The 24,877-nt window shown below is 31.1% G+C and overlaps 2 protein-coding genes across 2 annotated transcripts; one reads left to right on the top strand and one right to left on the bottom strand.

Moving 5' to 3' along the window:
- Window positions 1–528: 528 nt before the first annotated feature.
- Window positions 529–21,542, top strand: LOC116772178 (receptor-type guanylate cyclase gcy-28). The gene is made up of 21 exons (XM_061528305.1): window positions 529–760; window positions 3,341–3,506; window positions 6,182–6,265; window positions 6,494–6,656; window positions 7,653–7,772; window positions 10,452–10,561; window positions 10,825–11,013; window positions 11,678–11,813; window positions 11,883–11,974; window positions 12,043–12,073; window positions 14,362–14,512; window positions 15,474–15,618; window positions 16,229–16,405; window positions 17,937–18,093; window positions 18,565–18,723; window positions 19,034–19,199; window positions 19,301–19,447; window positions 19,761–19,953; window positions 20,302–20,454; window positions 20,526–20,646; window positions 20,870–21,542. Exons 1-21 carry the CDS (start codon window positions 540–542, stop codon window positions 21,127–21,129), a joined length of 3,141 nt encoding a protein of 1,046 aa, XP_061384289.1. The 5' UTR covers window positions 529–539; the 3' UTR covers window positions 21,130–21,542.
- A 1,132-nt stretch (window positions 21,543–22,674) lies between these two features.
- LOC116772199 (uncharacterized) lies at window positions 22,675–24,428 on the bottom strand. The gene has a single exon (XM_032664303.2). It carries the CDS (start codon window positions 24,426–24,428, stop codon window positions 22,701–22,703), a length of 1,728 nt encoding a protein of 575 aa, XP_032520194.2. The 3' UTR covers window positions 22,675–22,700.
- Window positions 24,429–24,877: the final 449 nt, after the last annotated feature.

The raw sequence follows: 24,877 nt of genomic DNA, 5'->3' as shown, positions 1-24,877 counted from the left end.
TTTTGTTAAAAATAAACAAATAACAAGACGGAATATCCGACTGATTCCTAGTCGTAGATTTCCCTGTTTATAAAGTGTCAGTTTTGAATATGTTTTCCGATGGTAATGGGTTTGTGAGCATTAATTTGATGACATCTCATCAAGGGTTAATGGGGGGGAATGGAGGATATTGTAACCTGTTGCGTCACCCCTCAATGTTGTGATAACATCAACTCAGCGTCAGTTTATCTCGCACCCTGTGAGAGAGTGTACGTCTCTTGTGTTCAGAACATACGATATAACGAAGCAACATATGAAAAGTTTTTTTTTTAATTTAAAATAGTTATTTATACAGGATGAGTTTATGAATTAACATAAATATTATCTTATTTAAAATTTTTACTTATCTATACATATTTAAATCGTTTAATATATTTGAATCACTTTTATTGTTACAATTTGTATAAGTTTGAGAGACTAAAAAATTTAATTTAGTATACAATACGAGTGTTAAAGACGCACTTTTATCAGCTTCTGTTAGACTTTTTTTAAAATAAAATATGTATTTAGTCAAATTATCAAGGCTATTTATGCTGGCAATTATGCTGTCTGTTGGTTTGTTGAACCGCACAATATATAAAGTAGGAGTGTTGATGGCTTCGAGATTGGACTCCCCGTTTGACTTGGAGCGTTGCGGACCAGCCGTAGATTTGGCCATGGAGAAAGTCAACAAGAAGTTCCTGGCGCATCATAATGTTGAACTGCAAAAAGTACAGGGCAGGTATGATAAAAATAATATATTTAAACTCATGTGACTCTTATAGTTTGAGACTTCAACACAGTATATAGGTGCATGCTAGAAAAATATCTGGATGATTATAGTGACTTATATACATTCAAAATGATATTGTTTGGTATGAAATCGTCTGGTAGACTCTTCTTTATAAATAAGAGTAAGTAAAATTGGTATACTCTGAATAGGATAATGTCATTTTTAGTAAAATCATCATATCTACATACATATATGTCATGATATCTATGTATATATATAAATATCTATGTATTTCTATGATATCTAAATTAAAACAAATATAAGTTTGCAGCGTAGATTTTTTGTAATTATTATAATAAATTAACATCTACGTTCTTATAAAAATATGTATTTGGTTTTCTCTAAGTAATTATTTCTTTGATTCTCATGAATCTTAAAGTTTGAAAAATTTATCAAAATTTCTAATCTAATAATATTTAGATATATATAAAAAATAATTTATTTTGAAAACATATGTAAGTGTAAAGTAAAAGATTGTTTGAAAACCAAACTAACATAAATAGACTTTTGTGGGAATATTAAGGCTTATGTGCGTAAATAGATATAAAATTCGTATAAACACGCGGGAGTTGAAACGTTAAAAAACAATGCATTCCTTACTTAATGGTTCCGAATTCCTATTTAATATTCAAAATAAACGTAAGACACATTCAATGAAATATTTTGTGACTAAAAAAAGATGATTTAAAAGTAGAATGATTTTGAAACTCATTTCATATGCCTTTCTTTGCTTGTTGACTCATTTTTCACATGAATCCGATTACGAAATAAAGTTAGTATAAAAAAAATAAAAAACTTGCAATTTTGTAATCATTACAGTATATAAATATATTATGCAGATTTTAAACAGTTAATTTAAATGGTTAATTTATATTTATAAGAATTAAATAAGTACCTTTTTGAGTTTAGAGAAGAATCAATCAAGCCACAAACCGTACGAGAAAACCTTACATTTACATGAACTCAGAGTGAAAAATGCTGTTACTTGAAAGATTTTTTCATGTGCATTTACATTTCACAGCTTTTTGTAAGAAAGTTTTTAAATACTTTAGAAAATTTCTTCCCATATATTTTATTTTTATTATTCATATAATATACAATTTGTTGATGTGTCAAAAATAGTTTGTTTACTGGTGTTAAAAAATTGTGTTCTGAATGTACTATGTATTTCAGGTTTAATTATAGTTTGTTGAGTTGACCGAAAAGTCAGTTTTCATTATTAAGTTATATATATATATAATATTCTTCAGAATGTTGCGTATTGTCAGTAAAATATAAGGTTGCCACTCCACTGTGAGTAGTTCTAAGTAGTTCTTACAATGCACAGGCTTAGGTTGGGTCACAAAATAAAGAATCGTTACGAGACAAATAAAAGAGAGTTCATACTAACGGATCTATCTACAAAGTATTTTGTTACTGAATATGTAAAGAAATCCTCCTGCCAGTCGATTAAAAGTTTTTTTTTGACAACATTTCTCGATAATATCTGAGTATTAAAATATAAGAAAAGTAATCAAAGTTGACCGATGATACAGTCTTATAGAATCGCCAAGTTAAAGTTGCCAAGGTCTGAATATTTGTTAAGAAACCTTTTAAAATTAACCTGTAGCGAAGTAGTGCTTTAAAACGAGTTTTTCAAAGTCAAATTTTATCGTTTATCCATCATAATTTGATCATGATTATAGACATCATATTTTAACTTAGTAGTTTGAAGATTGTCTTCATTGAGATAAATCAGAACAGATGTATTTTCTCGATATTTATAAATAAACTCAATAGTGTACTTATAGCGTTTATTTGGGTCCTCCACAAAGCTATTATTTTGAATGTAATGAATTCTGTAACTAAAAATATCTAAAAAACATCTTTGCAAAGACGCAATTGACAAACATCGTAGAACTGTTATATTATTTTTTATTCTTATTCTTCTAGAAATGACAACTCAATGAAAGGTTCAAACTTCACGACTGCTATAAAATGTTATACGGAACTAAGTTAATAATGTTTTAACTTATAATTCTCTTGGACGTTATTGCTTTAGTTCTGATAATGCTAACAGATTAAGATACATTACTTTTATCAGTTTAATGTGGTTTTATTCCTTTCTGAGAAGATCGCTTTTTATCACTCTTACGCTGTTCGCGGCCTACCAAATTATATACCAAATACTTCTATTTTCATTCATTCTATTAAAAAAATTTTATAATTATTTTTGATGAAGAGTTTCTATTATTATCGAACTCTTTTGCTTTTGTTGCGATTAGGTCCCTTTGAATATTTTGCTTACAATTTTTGCTTAATGTTTTTGTGTTCACTATAATTTCGATGGGGTTGTCGGTTGAAATGAACCTCATTATTTTAAAAAATACACACTTCCTAGGCGACTTCGTCTGCATTCATTGCTGGTTCCCTTAAGTGTTCAATGAAATTTAAATTAGGCCATTCATATTTTACGTTATTTATGTTTTGGTCACTTTGTCCCCACATCCGCTTCTTAAAGGCAACCTTATAACAAAATATTCTGCACAGTTATCCATCATGTTCTGGTGCGATTGCTCCTGGATTAGCAGCGGATATGCATTTCAAAGATGACGTTATAGCCTTCGTTGGCCCGGCCTGTGCCTTTGCCTTGGAACCAGTGGCACGGTTGGCTGCGTATTGGAACACACCCATCATAACCGGGATGGGAGACCAGGTAATATTTATGGATTTCGCATTTAAAATATATATTTTGATGTATCATTGAATCTATATCCAAAATAATGGTGAATTTCAATATTTTTTATGAGTACCTTCATACGGTATGAAAACGGAAATTATAAAAGAGTTTCTTTAAAAAGATGAGAAAAAAAAGAAATTTTGTTAATTATACATTAAATCAAATTAAGTATAATTCTTTTAACAGTATTTAATTTATCAAGATAAGTTTTGAAGGCAAAGGAGGGTAGGTAATTTTTTTCTTAATTGTTACTTAGTTGCTACGCTTAGGTGATTTAGTTAATTGTAAAGCCTCACTAAATAGGTCCAGGGGATTTAAACCTGAGCATGACAAGGTCTATCCTGGCCTTTTAATTACGTAGATACGTTCACTGAAGGTCAATGTTAATTTAAAATTGTTAGAATATCAAGGGAACTAAATATCTTTTTAAAATATTTTACTAAATGAATGATGATGAAGATTTTAGATTGCGAAATTTTTATTTATGTTTTTATTTTTACCAAAACCTTATTTGCCAATACTAGGTCATGTCTAGGCGAATTCTGTTTCCGTTTGTTTCAAAGTTAAATTACACTTTTATTAAGCAAGCACGTCTCTTACTAAAGTTCAGATTTATTGTTTAAGCTAAACAGTAACTACATCTGTTACTATTTGTCTTTTCGTTGTATATTTAGTTGTGAATATTTATGTGAAATTTTATAAATTCGGTATTTGATTAACTCATAAGATATTTTAATGTTCCATTCTCGCATATTTACTGCTTTTAACATCTTAAAGACGACTGGAATGGTTTCTTGTACTTCGTTCCTTGAACACATTCTGCAACTAGAATCTATGGTATCAGATATCTTCGCTTCGTTACGTTACTCGTCGTGGTCAAGGGCACAAACAAATCAGAGTGAAAGCCACTCTCGAACTTGGCATTGAGCGTAATGGGATTGAATTGAAATGTAATGGCCCAAGAATATCGTGTCACTTGTACTGAGTGACACCGATTAAGGGGTGTTTGTTACCTGTGGAAATCTGGATGGTAAATGTTGAGTTATTTTTGTGTTCAAGGCAACAGATCTCCTCGTAGTGCCGATGTTCATTTATTTTTTTCTATTATGCCAAACTAATACAAAAGTTAAATGTGTTTTATAAATATGTTTCAAAATATGACGACAGAATCTTCAAACAAGGCACGAATAAGACCTTAGATTATTTTTTATACTCGATTGAACATAATGACTTTTCTTTTTCATTATTTTTATTATGAGTTTTTAAGACTCCAAACATACCAAACTAGAATCTTGAAGAAAAATTTGATCTTATTTGGTGGTTACTAAAGTAAAGAATTTATTGTCTGAGTTTCTTTTGAGCAATGATTTTTCTCGGACAATAATAAATAATGGTTGGTACTATATACACACATTATGATATCGCATAGGACTTAAGCAACATTCCGTTAATGCTCTGATAAAAGCTAATTGAAGATTATTAATTATGAAGTATATTAAATGAGAACATTAACAAAAATGTATAAAGAGGTTTTATTTGTTTTATTTCTCTTTTAATAGATAGTTTTTTTTAAAGGTTTCCCATAAAAGACGGACATATATTCGTCGAAGTGACTCTATTATTTTCTCTACCAGTTAGTAATCTCCACTTGAAATAAATCCTTTTATTAGGTTCTTTGATATTTTTTATGTTGAAATTAAATTTACTAATGGAGGTTTTTGACAGGTGAGGTAATAAAATGTTTCTTTTTACCTTTATTCGGGTATTATCGGTCAAAATATTCAACGTCGTAGAAGGTGCCAATACCAACTGTAAGAACACGAAGATTAATTAAAAATTAAACATTAAAGGACTTATCGAAAGTAAAATAATAAATTTGTTATGATTTGTAATCGCGTCAGTAATTATGTTTCCATTTTTAAAGCAATTACTTTTTTCTTATCCTGAATGAAGCACTAGCTTTTATTTCTCTTTGATCCTTTGAAATTACATTTATTTAAAATAGCACCCTTTACTGGTTCAACATAGAGCTCGTTGCGAATGTAAATTAAAATGATATGTAGCAGAGTGAATTGAAGGCACGAGTTACTCTACACGTGTAGGATCGTCATGTATTGAAACAGTGCAATTTGGTTACCTTTGTTGGGACGCGTAATTGTATACATTACGTGGCTTTACATTTAAGGGTTAGTATTAACAAAATAATTTATAAATTCATATTTAGTAAGCTTTATTTGTTTTACGAAATGGAAATCTATTATTTTTAATATTGTGGTAGTAAAAAATTTTATAGCGAGTTTTTTTGTTTACGTCCGAAACATTTCGCACGATTATACATAATAATATGATTATAAGAAAGTATATGCAGTTTAGAGATATTATTTTTAACTAGCAATTATTCCAGTGGAACAAGGTCAGAAAAAACAAAACGAACTGTTAGTTTCTAACGGTAATAATTTAACTTAAAATTTCGCTAAGAAATGTGGTAATTGAACATCACTTGATTGAATCTACACTTTTTATGTTCTCATGAGTTTGCGATGGACCCACCACCCCGGCCGCGGCACCCGCACGGTGGGTCCATGGAATGCTAAGAAGTTCCGTCTCCATTAGACGGTGATGTAAACTGTAAATGTTTTCATTCCGTACAGCCTCCTTCAGAGGGAGAGTTAGCTGCGCCCGCGAGTGTGGTCAGCCGAATGCACAGGCTTGTCAACTTACGTAAGGGAACTAGGGTAAGTATTGAATATTACAGATTAATTGACTTAAAAACATTGAAAAGTTACCATCTTTTAAGCTACATGGATGTTTATTAAATTTTAGATTTTATACATACCACACTAACACCGATTTTGACTCTCCAAAATCGAAAATGGTTCTGTTTGTATTTTATTGTTTGAATATAAATTTGACTATTTGAGTTTAAATGACATATTATTTTCTTTCGTTATTTTTGTCACCAGCCCCAAACCCTGTTTAATGACAAGCAGAAGTATCCAACCTTGACCCGCATGTCCTACTGTCAATGCCGACTTCCTCGTGTCTTCACCAGCATATTCGAGAGATTTGGATGGTCGCACGTCGCACTGCTATTGGACAAATCCGACTTATTCTCTCTCACAGTAGGTTAGTATGGGAATATTAAATATAATGGGTATAATTTCATTTATATATTTTCTTATATTAAGGTATCCTTCTACTAGATTATGTTCCTGAATAATATTTAATTATTATATTATAATTTCTCATCGTCGCATACGATGACTTATATTTACTAATTAATTTATTGTATATGTAAAAATGATAAGTCTAAGTTGGCCTTATTTCGCATTGACACTATATTATGTAACGTTAACACTTAACGGTAGTTCTTTTATAAATCATCGGACATTATCGTTGGGTATTGAATGGGAAACGATTTTGCATTGAATAACTTTCAACGCTATTCATACTATATATAAAGCAAAATGTTTTTTCAGTCGAAATTGGCTAATGTAATTGAATAAGAAATAACGGGACTATATTTTAAAAGGATGCTTACATAGGACATTTAAAAACTGCGAGAAAATCACCCAATGTTTGATATAAATTGCTCGTCGACTGTTATTTAATCCAGACTGAGGAGACCCGTGTATAATATATACGAACTACGTTCACAAAATTAATAACAAACAAACATGAACAACTATCATTTCATAACGAGACTGCTTTGATATCAACCAAAATCATTGCTGTAATTTGGTGTCCTTTGTGATGAACGCATGTTCACGCGAATGTGAACGCAAAATTCTGTGTCTTCATTCAAGCATTTTCGGTCATTCAAACAACATTTGTTTTGCATTTGGGATCAAAAGGACGATCATGTAAATTATATTTCATTGTGTGTGTGTAAAATGGATAAATTATTTCGTTTTATTTATATATAGTTATATATAGTCAAATACAAAGAGTTTCATTTTGTAGTCTGACATTTTCTTTTATAATCTGTAGAGGTATTTCAACTTTGCTCTACATACCTAATAGTCTTCTTGAAGTGCTTTCAATAAAAAAGTCTTGATTTGTAATAAATTTTGATATTTGTTGAATGATTTAATAAAATTGATACTATTTATTATAATTAAGGTAAAAGTCTGGAATGGGGTTTGCGTAAAGAAGGTGTCCTGAAAGCCATTAGAGAGTTGGATGGAAACGAAAGCGAGTCCTGCGAAGCGCTGCTTAAAGATGTCAGCATGTATGCAAGAGGTATTTGAATATAATTCATAATTCACAGAAACCGCATTAAAATATTAGAATTATAATAATGATATATCATATAAGAAATATAGAAAAGTTTTTTCATAATCTAAAGGATAAAAAAAATGTTAGTGGGTTCTGAGTTAAGTTTAATCAGAAATAACTAGTATCTTTATCAATAATTTGCACCTCAAACTCAACACAGACAGTTTACGGTTGTAAATGTCTTGATCTTTATTCTGTAGCGTCGACGACATATATGTATGTATATATATCTATTACATATAATAAAATCGTTCACGGGGTCAATTCGTACATTGAAAATAAATGAGAATAAACCCATTTAGCGGTATTCCTAGAAGAAACAGATGAAAAAATATGATTATTGAAATTTTTGTCCGTCTGTCTGTCTATCTGTCTGTCTGTTGTACACTTAAAACTTCAAAACTACTGCACGGATTTCAATAAAATTTTATATGGGGGTTGCTGATCACCCGATGCAACATTTTGGGTACCTTTTACCGCGGGAAATACCTCATTCCCATGGGTATATTTTTAAACTACTTTGAACCAAACTTATGTAAAGTTCCTTGCATTGAACACTTAAGGGGTTTAATAATGACATGTTGTATTTAATTAATGTGTTAATTTCCGAGGGACAAATCATGAGTTGTGTCGGTGTAGATCTGCGTACGCCCTGTTTTTCTCATGGACAGTTATATTTAGCTTTATCTCGAGTGAGCAATGCAAGAAGCCTGTTTATACTCACTGAAACTGCTATTACGACTTCTAACATTTTTTATGAAGAAATCTTGTAGTAAGATACTTTTTCTACGCGAGCAAAGTCGCGGGCACAGTTAGTATATATATGTACGTATATGTTGAGTTTTACTATGCAAATTATTTGTATGATTACAAATATATGGAATGATAACATACAAGACAAAATTATTAATGTTTCTTATACATTTTCTTTGTGAGAATTTTTGTTACCGTGGCTAATAGATATTCAAATTGAGGTAAAGAATTATTGATTTTACGTAAAATAAATTCAATTTATAAATAAAAAATGTTTACATAAACGAAGTAAACTTGTCTCTGAAGAAAATTGAATAATCGTAAGCTCTAAGTAACCTCGGTATTAAATCAGAAAAAAGTTTCAACTACACTATTGTAACTATAATTATTAATTAGAGTTCTAATATGAAACAAAACAATTATAGTTTTTTTGTTTTAATTAAATTATATTCAAATTATGGAAAAGGTAAGGTCTGTTAATAAATTCTGATACAAAACAGTAAGAGATTTCATATGTCGTCATATAAATATTTCTGTGCCACATAAAGCGGGAAAACTGTCCCCATTATTCGCCATTACTTTTCTAACAAGCTTATCACGAGTAATATAAAGTAATGACACACAATCAACAATTGATAAAACGTATCAAAATTCTAAATAAATATGTAGAAATATTTAAATTAATGTAAGTATTTCTGCTTAAATATCGCATGTGTATAAATATCTTAACGGTTTAGGAACGATGTATAACAACAAATAGAGAGTCATTGTGTTCAGTGATTCAGTGAATCGAAACTAATTTGAAGACAGTCCTGATGTTTTTGACGTTGATAACAGCTGTTTTATTTCATTCTATTTTCTTTTCCTTCTGAGTGATGGCTATTATAATTAACTTTTTGATTTGATTTTATTGCATACAGATAAATAAAACCCGCACGTTTAAATGAACTTAGTTTCGTATTTATGTGATACAATTTTGTCTGTTCGGATTATAATATAAGAAGTAATGAATTTAGTAGAGTTGCTTAATAAAATTAAATAGATACATTAATTTCAAGAGTGTTAGAAGTTAATAAAAATTAAATAAAATTATTTTTATCGAATTCAAATTATGAAGCATCCTTAACAATTAACTAGATTAAGCAACGTTAAAAATAAAGTGTGAGATCACGCGATTATATTAAAAAATACCTTAATTTTAGTAAATAGTTTAGTTTAGACGGAAACTATGCACTATTTTATTTGGACTTATATGAAAGTTTACTCTATTATTTTGTATGTTATTACTTCCACATTTGATAAATATCTAGAATTTTGTCCAGTCAACAAAAATAGAAGGAAATAAAAACCGACTTTCAAAGAACCAAATTACTTTGTAAAGAGGACAAAAATACACTATTTTCATTAATGGAAGCCGTTTATAATACTTCTTTTTTCAACGACCATGTTTAATTCATAGTTTGAAACTTTAATGGAATACGCGATTTGTTTACCTTCAGTCTTTACATTTGCATATTGGTAAGATTGAAGAACTTGCTCTAACTCGTAAAAAAGCAGTCTTACTTACATCTGAATGAAATTGCTTCTACGTGTACAGTAATGTTGTTTACTTTTAGACCTAACCTAGAACTCGTGTAGAAAGTAATCACACTGACAGGTGTGCTTGTGACAATAAAATATGTCATTAAATATTATATCAAATTAATAATTTATATATATATTCTTTGATTCAACACGGCACTGGCAGAATATACTGTGCATGGCTTTGCACGGATGAAGACCGTTTTTAAAACAACCATAACCATATATTCTTTGAACATTAATAGAATACGAGTATATAATAACAGTATAGTTTATTTATATTGTAGTTAAGGTGAATTTATCCAACAGTTGTAATACTAAGCGTCCGAGGCTCGTTAGTCCGAGAGTTTCTTCTTGCGGCTCATTCGCTGGGGATGACGCGAGGTGACTGGGCCTTTCTGGACGTTGAGATATTTCAGGTATAATTGTAATAACTCATGTACATAATTTATCCGTATAATACCAGTATAAACTCTTTATTATATATAAATGTTCACGAAACGAAAAATATGTATATTTATACATTTAGAATAGATTTTTTTTTTAACATTTTATTATTCCCTTTTATGTGGTCTCTGAAATATTAATATAGTGTAACAATTCGCTGGATAAATACTTTTTATTAGATGCGTAATAAAGCAATTAGTCATAACATAAATATAAATTGATGTATGTATAACAGGGTGGGTATTGGGGGGAGACGGGTTGGGCGGCGGGCGACGAGCGAGATGCGGCAGCTCGCGATGCTTACGAAGCCTTATTGCGAGTCTCGCTTAAACTACCCACAGGCGACCGTTTTGACGAATTCGCGGACACGGTCCGAGCAAGGGCTAGGTTACACTATAATTACACTTTTTCGGATGGAGAGGAGGTATTGTATACAAATAAATTAAGCTTCTATCTTTAACGTACGGTTTTACCTTTTAGGAATTGCTTATAAAATGTCCGCTCTGTTTTACCCCAATCTTTCATCATTAATTAATTACCAAAACCCTGGATTAGTTCTTAATGAAGATCGTGTCCCCACTGCGCTAGTAGGTTATGTAAAATATAACATAGGTATATAAATCATATCATGTACATTATCATATTATGTACATAAAAAAATCTCATCTATATAGTCTATTTGTTGTAAGAGAATATATTTAAAAAGTTGACTTTAAATTGTCTTTGATTTTTGGTATAATAAGAAGAGAAAAGCGATGATATTAAATAACATTATTTATAAATTTATATTGAAAATATTCTTGATCAAAATAAATCCAGAACATTTGATCCCTATTTCCAAATAATCATTAAATCTTTTGTATTTGGGGTCACGTAATGAAGCTCTAATTAGAACTTCTCCCATACTGTTGTGTCATTGAGTACACTTTCGGTTTTTCTTTGATGAATATTCCAACAATATACAGAGTGTAAGTAACAAATATCTAACGTTAACTCTGTCAACATATTTCCTTATATCGATGATTATATAAGTACAATTATTGAATTAACAACTGATTATACAAACATTAAGTTTTGTTCATTGGCAGGTGAATTTTTTCATCGGTGCCTTTTACGATGGTGTATACCTGTTAGGGATGGCCTTGAACGAGACGTTGACTGAGGGCGGAGATATTAGAGACGGAAGAAAGATAACAGGGCGGATGTGGGGCAGAGACTTCCATGGTAAATACAGAGGGATACGCTTTGATTTTTGATAAATATCTTTATCATGTTATGAGGTTAAATTTCAAGGTATCACCGGTCACGTTCGGATAGACGCGGTTGGCGATCGGGATGCTGATTATGCGATATTAGATTTGGATCCTGTGACTGGCAAATTTGAGGTAAATTTATTGGTATACTTTATTTGTGTGATACATCATATATGATATCATTTAACGGTTTTGCCTAGGTGGTTGCATTCTATCACGGTTTAAATATGAGCTATAAAGCGGTTCCCGGTAAAGCGATTCATTGGCCGGGAGGAAGACGAGCTCCGCCACCTGACAAGCCGCGATGTGGTTTCCTTGGGACGGATCCGATGTGTCAAGGAGGTTAGTGTTCATTTTCCAATATTTTTTACCTATAATTATCTCCTCACAATGTCTGCCCCGGGATAATTAAAAATAAAAAGAATATATTTACTTAAAATTAATGAAATTTTCATTATTGATATGTTTGTTGAAACAGTCTTTTCTAGTAAGTGAAACAGTCTTTTCTAGTAAGTTCCAAAAAGCTTGTGAATATTTTGTGTTTCTGCATATAAGCTACTCAGTATTACAAATTAGTTGTTTGTAGTGGACAGTCGTCAAATTTGGTTATTCAATATATGCCTAGACATGTCATCAAATGCTTACATTTACTAAGATAATTCGGTAGATATTTATAGTCAAAACTGAACGTTTCAATGTTTGGTTTCCGGATAAACATATGCTACCTTCTATTGCCAGTGTTTTCGTACGAATTTATATTCGATTATTATATAAAACAATGCTAAGCCATATATGACTTTAGAAAAATATTTACCCGGCTGCCACAACACACTAATTGATCAATTAAAGCATTACACTAATTGTTCACGGACAATTTCCGTGAAAATTACTTAGGAAAATAAATTTGTTGGTAGTAGTATACATGCTCTTTATTTTTCTATTCTATTTATGCAGGGACTATATTATTATATGTACATATATGCCGTAAAGTTATAGATCAATGTAACTATTACTTAGTAGTGTATGATTATGGCCCAGCACTGTATTAAGAATGGCTACCAAGTTATTTTGTATATATATATAGTATAATTAAATTGACATAAATTAAGGCAAAACTTTAATTGATGACAAGATGTTGATATAAAAATGCATAAAATAAAATCTGTTTTTAGAACTTTATTCATTTGAAAACTATTTAAAAACATTAAGGTCTTTTCGTAGAATATGATTAATCGGATAAAATTATGTAAACCATAGCTTCTAAAGAATATTTTCTTTGTATATTTTTTTTACTTAAAGAGACATTTGATATAATAATTGATAAAATGTTTAGTTTTTATTTTGATGAAATCAATTGACTGATTGTACTTTGGGCACTTACCGAAATGCCGTTGTAGAGTAACTTGTCAAATTTCGTTTTGGCAAGTTGAATAATATGCCTACGACATTTTTATGTTGGCGTCAACAGGCTAAATTAACTATTTGATAAGCTTCCAAGGTATTTTGTTAAACTGTACGGTTAAATACCACCCCAGTAGTCCAGCAATTTGTTAGGTTGTTTAACAATTATTTATTTATTTAATTTCTTACAACCTTATTATACTAACCTTTTTATTATTTTAGTTATCATTTATTTAATTAAATTATTTTAAAGTAATCATAAGTATATAAAAATGAATGAGTTGCATATGTCTAAAATGAAGATGTTTTTGATGTAGATGCTGTCTTTTAGTATTGGATTATAACCATCTCTTAAAACAATTTTCTATATAAAAATGCTCTGACAAGACAGGTCAACAGATGTTTTCAAATGATAATTTAATACAAACGGTTAATGGACCGTCCATTAGAATTATCATATTTGAAACCCTTGGTTAAATGAAAGTCCTTTTAAAGAATTTATGTATTTATTTTATTTTTTAATATCTCTCAGCCCTATTAAGTAAATTGCGCTCTACTCCTCAATACTCCGCATGAACTCAATATTGCGGAGTAAAGGAAGGGTCTTACGATTTTGGCTTGCAAAAATTTGTAGGTCTTGACAGGTTTTTATAAGAACTTAAATATACTTCCACTAAAGATGTGCTTAAAGGAAGTAAGGACATATTAGGAATAACTTCATTAAATAGTATTTATAAGTTAATTACATTCTTCATTTTGGCAAATTGTATGAGAACTGTTTGAGGCGTTCTCGATTGAAATTTACTATCAATTTTCACGCTGCTCAGAAGCTCAGGCTGTTTTGATATACTGCTTTATTGGGTTGGCTGTTTTCTTAACGCTGGCAGTAACGGCCGGTTGTGTGGCGTACAAGTAAGTAATGATGTTAGGTCTAATTTATTTTGATAAGAAAAATAATATATTTTATAAGTAGTTGGTGTTTAGTGTCGGTGCATTGTGGTATTTGCAACTTTTCAATAAAATTTTGTACCATTTATTCGCATTCCTTAGGTTTTAATTTTTTACTTTTCTATCATTTTTGTTATATTTAATTATTTTATACTTTATTGTTAGGCGAGTGCGTATTGAAGCTGAATTGAATAACACGGCTTGGCGAGTCAGACCCGAGGAGGTTCTCGTGGAGGTGGGTGCAGGACTTGGAGCTGGTCCAGCGCTGCACAGCATCAATGAAGTATTAAAAGTATGTGGAAGGCGCCCAATGAGAAAAACGTGAACATCCATACTATAGGTCAACTGCTTTGTAAAACGGCTAAATCCAATTTTGAAGGATACAAGACATAAATGATTATATAGATGAAAAAGAAAAACAGGAGCTAGAATCATGAATTTCGCAGACTATAAAATTAGAGCCATTTGGCAAAAAAACTCCTTTTCTTCAGATTGATAGTGTTAATCTTTTTTCAATTTGTATCAACATCAGATCGACATTAATTTGTTATAGTTAATTTATTAACAAAAATGTCTGCAAATTTAACCATCGCAATACATACATACATATTTAATTATAACGAAACCAAGCTCATAATATTCCTGTTTTAATTAATTTCTTTATATTTTTTATACCAATTACCGTAATTGATCTGAATACGCCGTGAGCACGACATTCTTATTGTTTGTTGCATTTGTATTCAATTTAATTACAATCAAGTGGCTTCATCAGAACAATATAAAGATACTCATTTCATTAACCTTGTTATCATAAACGATCTGTTTATTTGAATCATGTTTCTCTAATTATTATCATACTATAATATATATTTAAATTCTTATAAGAAAATACACATATAAACATTTTTTTATAGTTACAAAACAACTGATATTAATTTTATAAATACATTTATTGAAATAAGAAATAGACTAAGAGTTATATATAAATATCTTATTCGATTTAGTTTTCTCATAAGCATCCTCGCTAAAGTTATGGGAAGCAAACAATATGTTATAATCTGCGATACCATAATAACTTTATTAAATCTGAAAATATTTATTTTGCAACACGTATAAGTATCTTCTTATATAACATTCTTAAGCGTGAAAGTGAGATTTTTATGTAACAATGTTATTGCTAATGATATGAATGTGTTCTATAAAGTTTGTTTCGTTCACTCTCATTTAAATTATTATAGCCTTAAAATTTTGCATAGCTGTCATTGGGGTGGAGTGGTCGCAGTAACTCAAGCTCTTCCAACGTTGCCCCACAACTTACACTGTCGTCGTTTACTGTCGGCCTTTATAAAGGGAATAGGGTGGCTGTTAAGAAAATACACAGAAAAAAACTTGATCTCAACAAGAAACTGTTGTGGGAGATAAAACAAGTAAGTTAGTTGTAAAGAGAAAATAACTAATGTTTTCGGATATACTAAAATAGTTTTATTAGTTTAAATAACATATTCCCAACTTTTCGGTTCCTTTACAGCAATCGTGATCACGAGCAGACGAGATGAACAGATTTTATATTTAAATGAATACTCGCGAAAATCTTAGATCTCATTGTTGAGTTGAGTTTAATAAATTGTAATATTTAGGATAGATTAGGATGTGTTGTGGAGAAACAAGTTCGTATAGGTAATAAAATACAAAGTGTATCAGAAATTTTTATACGGTGATAACTTTTAAATCCTTGATATTAATTATAATGCAATTACCGCGTTTTTTTGTCTTTTATATTTGTATACTTATTTGTTAATGTTAAATTTCTGTATTTTTTTATCTATAGCTACATGTCATCTTTGCTTTCGTTCTTGATTAAGAAAAATTCTAAGCGCGTTTCATAATAATATGTACGGATATGTTAAGAATTTCCTGTTTATCAAACAAAGCCTTAATTCTCTCCTTATAACTTTCGTTATTCATCAATGAATTGATAATCAAACGGCTAATTAAAGTATTTTTTTTTGTTTGTGTATTTTGAACGTTTTATTTTAGGCTCGTAACGTATCCCACGAGAACACAGCGCGTTTCATAGGAGCGTGCGTGGACTGTCCATTAGTGTTCATACTTACGGAGTATTGTCCGAAGGGATCCTTGAAGGATGTCCTCGCCAATGAGGAGTTGCAGCTCGACTGGAATTTTAGAACATCGCTGGTGCATGATATTGTTCAGGTAGTTGATAGGTTTTTGGATTTTATTTGAAGATGATTTTGTTCCCAAAATTCTAGGAGTCTGCTCTGTCTGTTCAAAATAGTGTTTAAATGATGAAACTACTATGTTTTGTATCATATTTCTTTATATGGTCTCTATAAAATTAAGTAATCATGACTTCATTAAAACGTCACTCTCTTTTTATATTTATTTATTATATTTAGACGACAATGAACACCACTTTAAAAACACTGTTATAATGCTATTTACTAAATCCGAGATCATTTTAAATTTTATTATAGGTACTAAATTCTAGCTAAGTACGTCGTGTGAAGCTGTAAGTCTGTTAGTGTTTATTGTATACTAAGTCTGTCAGCTAAACGCCACAAATTTGAAGTAAACTGTTGTGCCTTATCACACAAAACGGGCATTGAGTTAAGCTTCTCGGATCATTTTAGGTCCTAAGTTCACTAGCTCACTTAGATTATATTTTATTTCATATCATTGTATTTAGAGCGTAACATAAGATTACTGTAGTTTTTTTAACATCATTCTACTTTACTGAAAGCTATATTCTTTCACTTATCTAAATCTATTTATGTTGTTATTTATTTTGTCTTAATTTTTCTTTTTATAAAAGATGATCAATAATCGTGTAACTGGATAATTGTGAATAAATTTCCTATTCGGAAATTGCTTTCCTATTCGTCATATCTGATCGCGATTGCCAATTAAAATGTTAAACGTAGTTTGAATTGTGCAAATGTAGAGAGCATATAAACTTTGTTCTAACAAATAGATTGAAATTGCATGAAAATAAAATATAATTTGTTGAAGATGTCTAATAAAATATCTTTTTTTACCTATGTTTTTGCGTTAGTCTAGGTCAGAGCTTAGAGGCTTTATGGAAGAAGGTATCGATATCCCCATAATCACAACCTTCATTACATTTATTAAATTTATTACTCCGTCTACAAAGTTTTAACGAAGTCATTTAAAGTGACTACGTTAAAACCTAAATTATAATTAAAGTACCTAACATTAAGATATCATTATATCTTCCATCCTATGTAGGATACGTGTCGCAAAGCTCTGTTACAAGTAAATACTAATCGAATCCAGTATTACGATTACATATATACATACCTATCAATGTTTAATAGTAGAACTATAATTAAATTTACAATGCCTTGCGTTTAACCATCACGTGGTATTAGATACATCTATTTACGGTGCTCGTATTAGCTTTTAGAGAGAATTAATATATACATTTTGATAAAATTAATACAACTGAATTGTTTCGTGACGTTTCTCACATAAATCATTTGAAAGTTTAACGTCCGAGTTCTCGAACAGTTTCAACTGTTAAGAGAAGGATGGAATTGAATTTTTGATTTTAACGACAGCTGACAGTTATTATTGTTTCATTGTTTGATGATTAAATAATAACACTGAATTAATTTTTTGACAAAAAACCCAGAGAAAACTTACATTGATTTTTAATTTAATTATATAAATTGGGGCAAAATTGTGAGTTTTTTTTCTTATTTAGGGAATGTGCTACTTACATAGCGGGCTGGGGGCTCACGGAAAATTGAGATCTTCAAACTGCCTCATCGACGGACGTTTCGTTCTCAAAATATCAGACTACGGCCTGAACACTCTTTGTACGCCGACGGACTTGATTAAAGACGACGCCTACTATTACAGTAATTATCTAAAAAAAATATTTTAGAGATAAGTTTATTAAATTTGTTAAAACTCACTTTAAGATTTATCGCTTTACATTTTTACTTGTCGCTCACTTCTCGCTCGCTCGCTTCTTTACAATATTTTTTGTTTCGCTGAAGGGATTAGAAGACATAAAAAATATTTGCAAGTTATAACTTTACGAAGTGGAATTGTTATCGTTACAATTCTAACTAACGAGTAACCTTTGGAAAACTCGAGCAATTTCCTGAATAAATTTTGGCGCTCTTGATTTCTGTTTATTCTTTCAATATATTTTCAAATAAATAGTCCAGTAAATTTGAAAGCCTTATGAAAATATTTTGGAATCAGTGAATTCAAGTGTACTTGTATTGCTTATAATTGCTTAGATTCTATGAAAGAATATAAGCAATTTCCTTTTTTAATATAATTGTTATAAAGTAGAGCTTATATTTTTCTATTCTTTTTAGAACTACTATGGACAGCACCGGAGTTGGTGGCCGGCAGCGTGTATCCTGGAGTCGTTGCGTCACTCAAAGGGGACGTTTACAGTTTCGGCATTATTCTAGAAGAGATTGTTCTACGGTCTGGACCTTTCCATCACTACACCGCAACTTTGTCAAATAAGGGTACGCATTTTAGGACGCCTTACCTATATTTTTATGAAAATAATACTATTTGTTACAAAATATTTATGAAGGTGCCATGATTATAAATACATTTCACAGTTCAAAGCGAGTGTCGACTCGTAGTATCTCTTACAAGTTACAAGCTGTTACATATAAATCACCTTGAAACTAAAAAAAAATATGCTTTTAATTGCTTTTCTCTTGTTTAATGAAGATAAGCCAGTATTCCTTAATTACATTGTGTTTGTTTATTGTGTATTTTCTATATTTATGCTTGTATATGCGTATCAATATAAGTATATACTAACAGAGATAGTATCACGTGTGTGTGGTCGAGAAACGCCTCCCTTTCGTCCGGTGGTGATGCCGGGAGGCGCCGGTGCTGGCCCCGAGTTGCTAGAGCTGGCTGAGCGTTGCTGGGCAGAGTCCCCAGATGACAGACCAAGTTTTGATACCATCAACGCTAATTATATAAAGTGAGATATACAAAGTTGTGAAATATTGACCATCATTTGTCAACCGTGGTCACGGGTAGAGGAGATATTGTGCTATGATATTTGATTTTTTTTATATGTAGAGGATACTGCGACAACTTAATGGACGATCTCTTAAGACGTATGGAACAATATGCTAACAATCTCGAATCGCTGGTGGAGGAGAAGACTGAACAGTTGTCATTGGAGAAGAGACGTTCAGAGGAATTGCTCTATCAAGTTTTGCCAAGGTAGGAGAAATTTAAGAAGATATTATGATTATAACCATTCGGAAGTAGAAAAATAAAAGTATATTTTTGAATTAAACTCGTATATATTTATGCCACTTTTAATTATGCAACTTGAAATTTCAATTACTTTGCGGTAATCTTTTTCAAGGTAATTCAAGATGAAAATATCGTTTGCAGTCAAATGAAAAGTTATGGCAACAAAATTAGCGACCCACAAAAAACAATTAAACGTATTCACAAATAACAAAAGTAACAAATAATTTAGCAATCCACAAATGTTATTAGTTCATGAACCATATTTCTTACTTCTTAGGCCTGTGGCTCAGCAATTAATGGCTGGTGAAGTGGTCCAACCAGAGAGCTTTGAGAGCGTGACGGTGTACTTCAGTGATATAGTTGGGTTCACGGAACTCTGCGCAGCCTCCACCCCCATGCAGGTGGTGGATCTGCTCAATGACCTGTACAGCACCTTCGATAGAATCATCGGCTTTTATGATGTCTATAAGGTATATGAATATAGTCATTAATATATTAATTACAGCAACTCTTCTACCTAAGCTTTCGGAGCTGTACCACCTCGAGTATACATTTATATTACAATTTAATACCGACGGTCACTGCTTTTTGATTTGATGAATAGTCCGTGCCATGGATATGTTCAATGATTGATCGTGACACTAAGCAGACGTTGAACATTTTTACAAGATACTTTATTCTATATATATACTGCTAAAGCTGTTGGGATTTTGCTTTCCTTGTATTAAATTAATTATCATATTATCCATAATCACCAGGTCTCTAAAGTCTGTTTCTTTTAAACTGGAATGATTATTCCTTTTTTCTGTATGCGTAAGGTGGAAACGATAGGCGACGCGTACATGGTAGTGTCAGGTTTACCTGAACGTAACGGAGATCTTCACGCGAGAGAGATCTGTCTCATGGCCCTCGCCATCGTGCAGGCTGTAAGGACATTTGTGGTTCGTCACCGACCACCTCATAGATTGGAGGTATACCACTTCACCATGTTGTGAATTTGATTATGTGACTCTTCCGATGATAATTATCGGTCTTTCTTCAGGTGCGTGTTGGCGTACATTCTGGACCAGTCTGCGCTGGTGTGGTCGGCGTCAAGATGCCACACTACTGTCTGTTTGGAGACACAGTCAACACAGCCAGTCGTATGGAGTCCACGGGACAACGTGAGTCTTTTACCGTTTCTAATTATATTAAAGCTTAAAATGATGATTTTTAATTATGCCTAGATAGAAATAAAAATATACTTTATCTTATGATAAGGGGCTACTTCAGTGTATAATGTATACTCACATTTACTCGTACATGGTCTCTTTTCATATCAAATTATAAAATCACTTATTAAAATCACAAGGCTGGTTAGTTATAACATAACCATCACTTCTTCAGCCCTGCGTATCCATCTAAGTGAGAACACTAGGTTGCTGTTGGAACAGTGGGGTACATTTATAGTGGAGCGTCGCGGGGAGGTCGAATTGAAGGGTCGGGGTCGGATGCTGACTCATTGGTTGTTGCATTGTTCTGAGCAAGAAGCGCGCGTGGTGACCCCGGATCCTCAACCACCTCAATACCCTATACTGTTCCCCGCACTGCCGCCTCTGATGCACGCTCCATACTTGGTTGTCGATCCACCAACCCTGGCTGCTTAAATCATTGTCATCTAGTCAAGTCAAGTTTGTCTAGTTATCATATTAACTAAGGTGTGGGGTACTTATCTATAACATCCCTTAGAATTTATTGTGACATACTTGTTTTTATTACATTAACCATTGTTTATAATACTAACGTAGAAAATATGGGCGGTAAATTAATAATACAACAAGTTTAATAACTCTTTCAAAAAAATTATGTTTGGAGGTGGGAATTTTAAAAATCTTAAGCGATTTTTATGTGGCCTGAACAAACTTAAAAATAGTACCTATTGTATTAACTGTCAAGTAAATTTGAATTGCTTCTACTTGACAGTGATTTAAACTTATACACTCTTTTGATGCTCTGTTCACAACTATGGAATTTCATTTTGGTATGAACTTTTAAATATTCTTGATCTTAAAAACTTGTCTATGGGCTAGTATAATCAAATATTCACTAATATTTATTGTTTAAAGTATATTATAAATATATATGACTTTTCTCCTCTCTTATGAACATACAAATGTTTTTATTGTAACAATATATATATATATATATATATATATCAATAGTTTAATTTCGTTTCTCGGTAACAATATAATCGATCATTAATTTAGAATTAGTTTATGGCAATGATGAAAAAATCTAGAGAGATTTCATTATATCCATATAGACTAGTATGTCATGAATATTATATTTGTTTTATTCTAAATCAGGAATTTCAAAATGGAATGTATTAAAAATTATTTAAATTAAATTTGAAAAAATAAAAAAGTGGCCAATACTAATATACATTATTTGATACGTTGGTGCCATGTATTAAAATTTTGTGCTTGTATAAGTATTAAAAATTTAAGATCATATTTTTATAACATGTTTAATTATACAAACACTATGTAGAAATAAATAAATATATCAATGTACAAAATATATCTCTAGTCATATTCATAAGTTTATGTATAATTAAATGTGTCAAAAGTGTGCAAAATAATAGTATATTTTTGTCAATATTTAACGAAATTTCAAATATGCTTTTAATTTTGATATTTTTAATTGACGTCTAAAAAATTCTTATTTTGAATAAGGATAAATTTTAATTAAGTATAAAAGAATTTTATCGCTTCATAAAAATGCACAATGTTTTTATCATTGAGTAGTGTAACTTTAAGTCAATTAGATATGACGATTATAAAAAAATCAATGTAATGAAATAAATAAAATACGTACATTGTTAAAGTGTGAGTTTTATTTTGATTAAAATATATTCATTCAAACACCAAGTCACAAACATCAATGAAAACAATAATAGCGGTGAAACACCATGTCTATTTCTAATGCTTAATGAAGTAAAAAAGCACAAATCAAAAAGTTTAAGCTTCAAAAAGGTTTACTTTTTGAATGAAAAATGTTTACTTTTTAATTAGTGTCATTCCGAAAGTCACAATAATTATTCTGTATCATTTAGAAAATTCTAATTTTGTTCTTAATTTAATGATACAAATTAATACTAAATTTTGTATTCTTTTGAAATACATATATAAATTTTTTAAAGGTCAGTGGAAAATAAATTTCATAACAAAATTAAAACTTAGACATTAATAATTATGCTTCGTCGTTTAAATTTCTCAAACGTTTTGGTTTTAAGTATTTTAAATTTTATAATCTCTAGAAGAAGCATTAAAACCGACACAACATAACCAACAACAAGGCAAAGCAAACAACTGCTGATTTGAGTACTCGTTAGAGGACTCGGTTCACGTGTTTTTAAAGTAGTAATAATGGGTATATTAACATCATATTTATTTAGTAAACCACTCTCAAGGAGACGGGGAAGCCACAGAGATATTGACCTTTTGAATGGAGAGTTTTTAGGCATCCATACCATTGAAGGAATCGCCATGATGGAGTCTGGCAGAACGTAGCCACAATCATTCTCATTAATCCCATGGGATATACAATAAGCAAATACGTAATCTAATGATACGGCGAGTAAAAACTTTTTTCTTTCACCCAGTATCTCTTGTAAAACTTTCTCGAATTCGGACTCTGGTATTATTTGGAACCCCTCACGTATCAAAGGATCATGTTCAAAATGAGCCAAAACTCCAGCTCTACCACCGAATTTGTACCCATAATCGTGAGCTTCCTTAAGGTTTGTAAACTTTCCAACAGTGACGTCAGATTTTAAGGCTCCAATCAAAACACTTTGATATGCATTTCGCACAACAAATGTAAACCATATCCACAGACCAAGAACATAAAAATCTCTAAAGCGTCTTGGCGTTACTCTAATTGGTTGTCCCATCATCACAGCCCAAATTCTTATTGTAATGCTATGTAATTTCTCAGCATCCTTAAAATGTTTTTTTATAAACTTTTTCACGTAAGAAAATTTCATAAGAAATGGAACGGATTTAACTATGAATACGACAAGTAAGAGAACCAGCCATAAATATCCATTTAATGGAGTTAAAAGGCGCCACCAAATTTGCCTGGGCACGAGAGAAGGAGCAAGCCACGCTAATGTTACTCTAAAATAGGGTACCGAATAGTCAAGGAATCCTAATCTATCCATAAATGGCAAAATACTGCAGGTTGATATGTTTGAAGAACCTGTTATTATGTCGTTAACCGTCTCCGACCAAATCTTTGCTTCATCGGAGTCGATAGAGAGGTAATCTCTTGTCGAAATAATTGGTGTGAAATTCATGGCATCCCTAAGCAATCTGATGATTTCTCTTTTGATAATTTCTCCAGTTATTTTGTGTTCTGTTGTTGGATGAAATACTTTGTTAGTTGAAATATATAGCGGACATTCCTGCATGTTGCTCATTTTATTAGGATATAAATCTTTCGAAAGTATTGTTCCATTCTCCCAGAAACCCATGAGAGTCGGTTCGACGTTCTGACAACTCATAGGGTTCTTGTAAGGGAAGTATGTGTATAAAGCGATGTTTTGTCTCTTATCTCTGATTAAAATAACAACGTCTGTTGCGTAATAGCTCCAGAGTAGTTTATTGATCTTTTCTAGTCTATGCGGATAGGACAGAAGAATTATGAGAAATTTTGCTTCACTTTCAAGAAGAGTCTTCCCTTTTAGATCAGGTTTTAGGTGATAAAGAATTTTTATTAAAGAATAATAGGTTTTGATGATCAAGACAACTTGTTGTGGACGGAGAGCATTTCTCTTTTCCATCATTACTGTGCCTTTATAAGATTTTATGAATTTATTTACAACAAATTCGTCCACGTCGTTCCATACAATCACTGTTTGTATTCTATAGTTGAAACTGTGATTAGCTATTTCACTAGCCATCTGCATATAATCTTCATATTTTTCTTTGTCGTTATTTTGCACGCTTAATTTTGCGTTTATTTGAATAAAATATGGAACTGTTAAAATAAACTTAATCCAATACATCTTTTACTGAGGTCTGTATCATGAGAACAAAATAAATGTTCGTAGTGAAAACATTTTGAAATAAAAGTCTTGTCTATTTTGTTTGAGTGATAAATCATGCATTTTAAAAGTAAGCTACGTTAGATTTATCAAAAAGCTTTTATTTTTGATGGATGCGAATGCAAAATAAACGAGGGTGTTTTGGTATGGTATATCAGCGTTTTAACCAACTTCAAAGAAATAATGTGTTAAAATAAAGATATATTTTAATGTCCACTTATTCACACGATAAATAAGGTTGCATCAAAGAGATTGATTTTTTATTTTATATTCGTAATAATATTTAGAGAATTATGACTGTTAAA

Source organism: Danaus plexippus, assembly GCF_018135715.1.
Source record: "Danaus plexippus chromosome 16 unlocalized genomic scaffold, MEX_DaPlex mxdp_31, whole genome shotgun sequence".
NCBI classification, from domain to species: domain Eukaryota; kingdom Metazoa; phylum Arthropoda; class Insecta; order Lepidoptera; family Nymphalidae; genus Danaus; species Danaus plexippus.
Note: the sequence above shows the minus strand (reverse complement) of the source record. Positions and strands in the feature narration are given on the sequence as shown.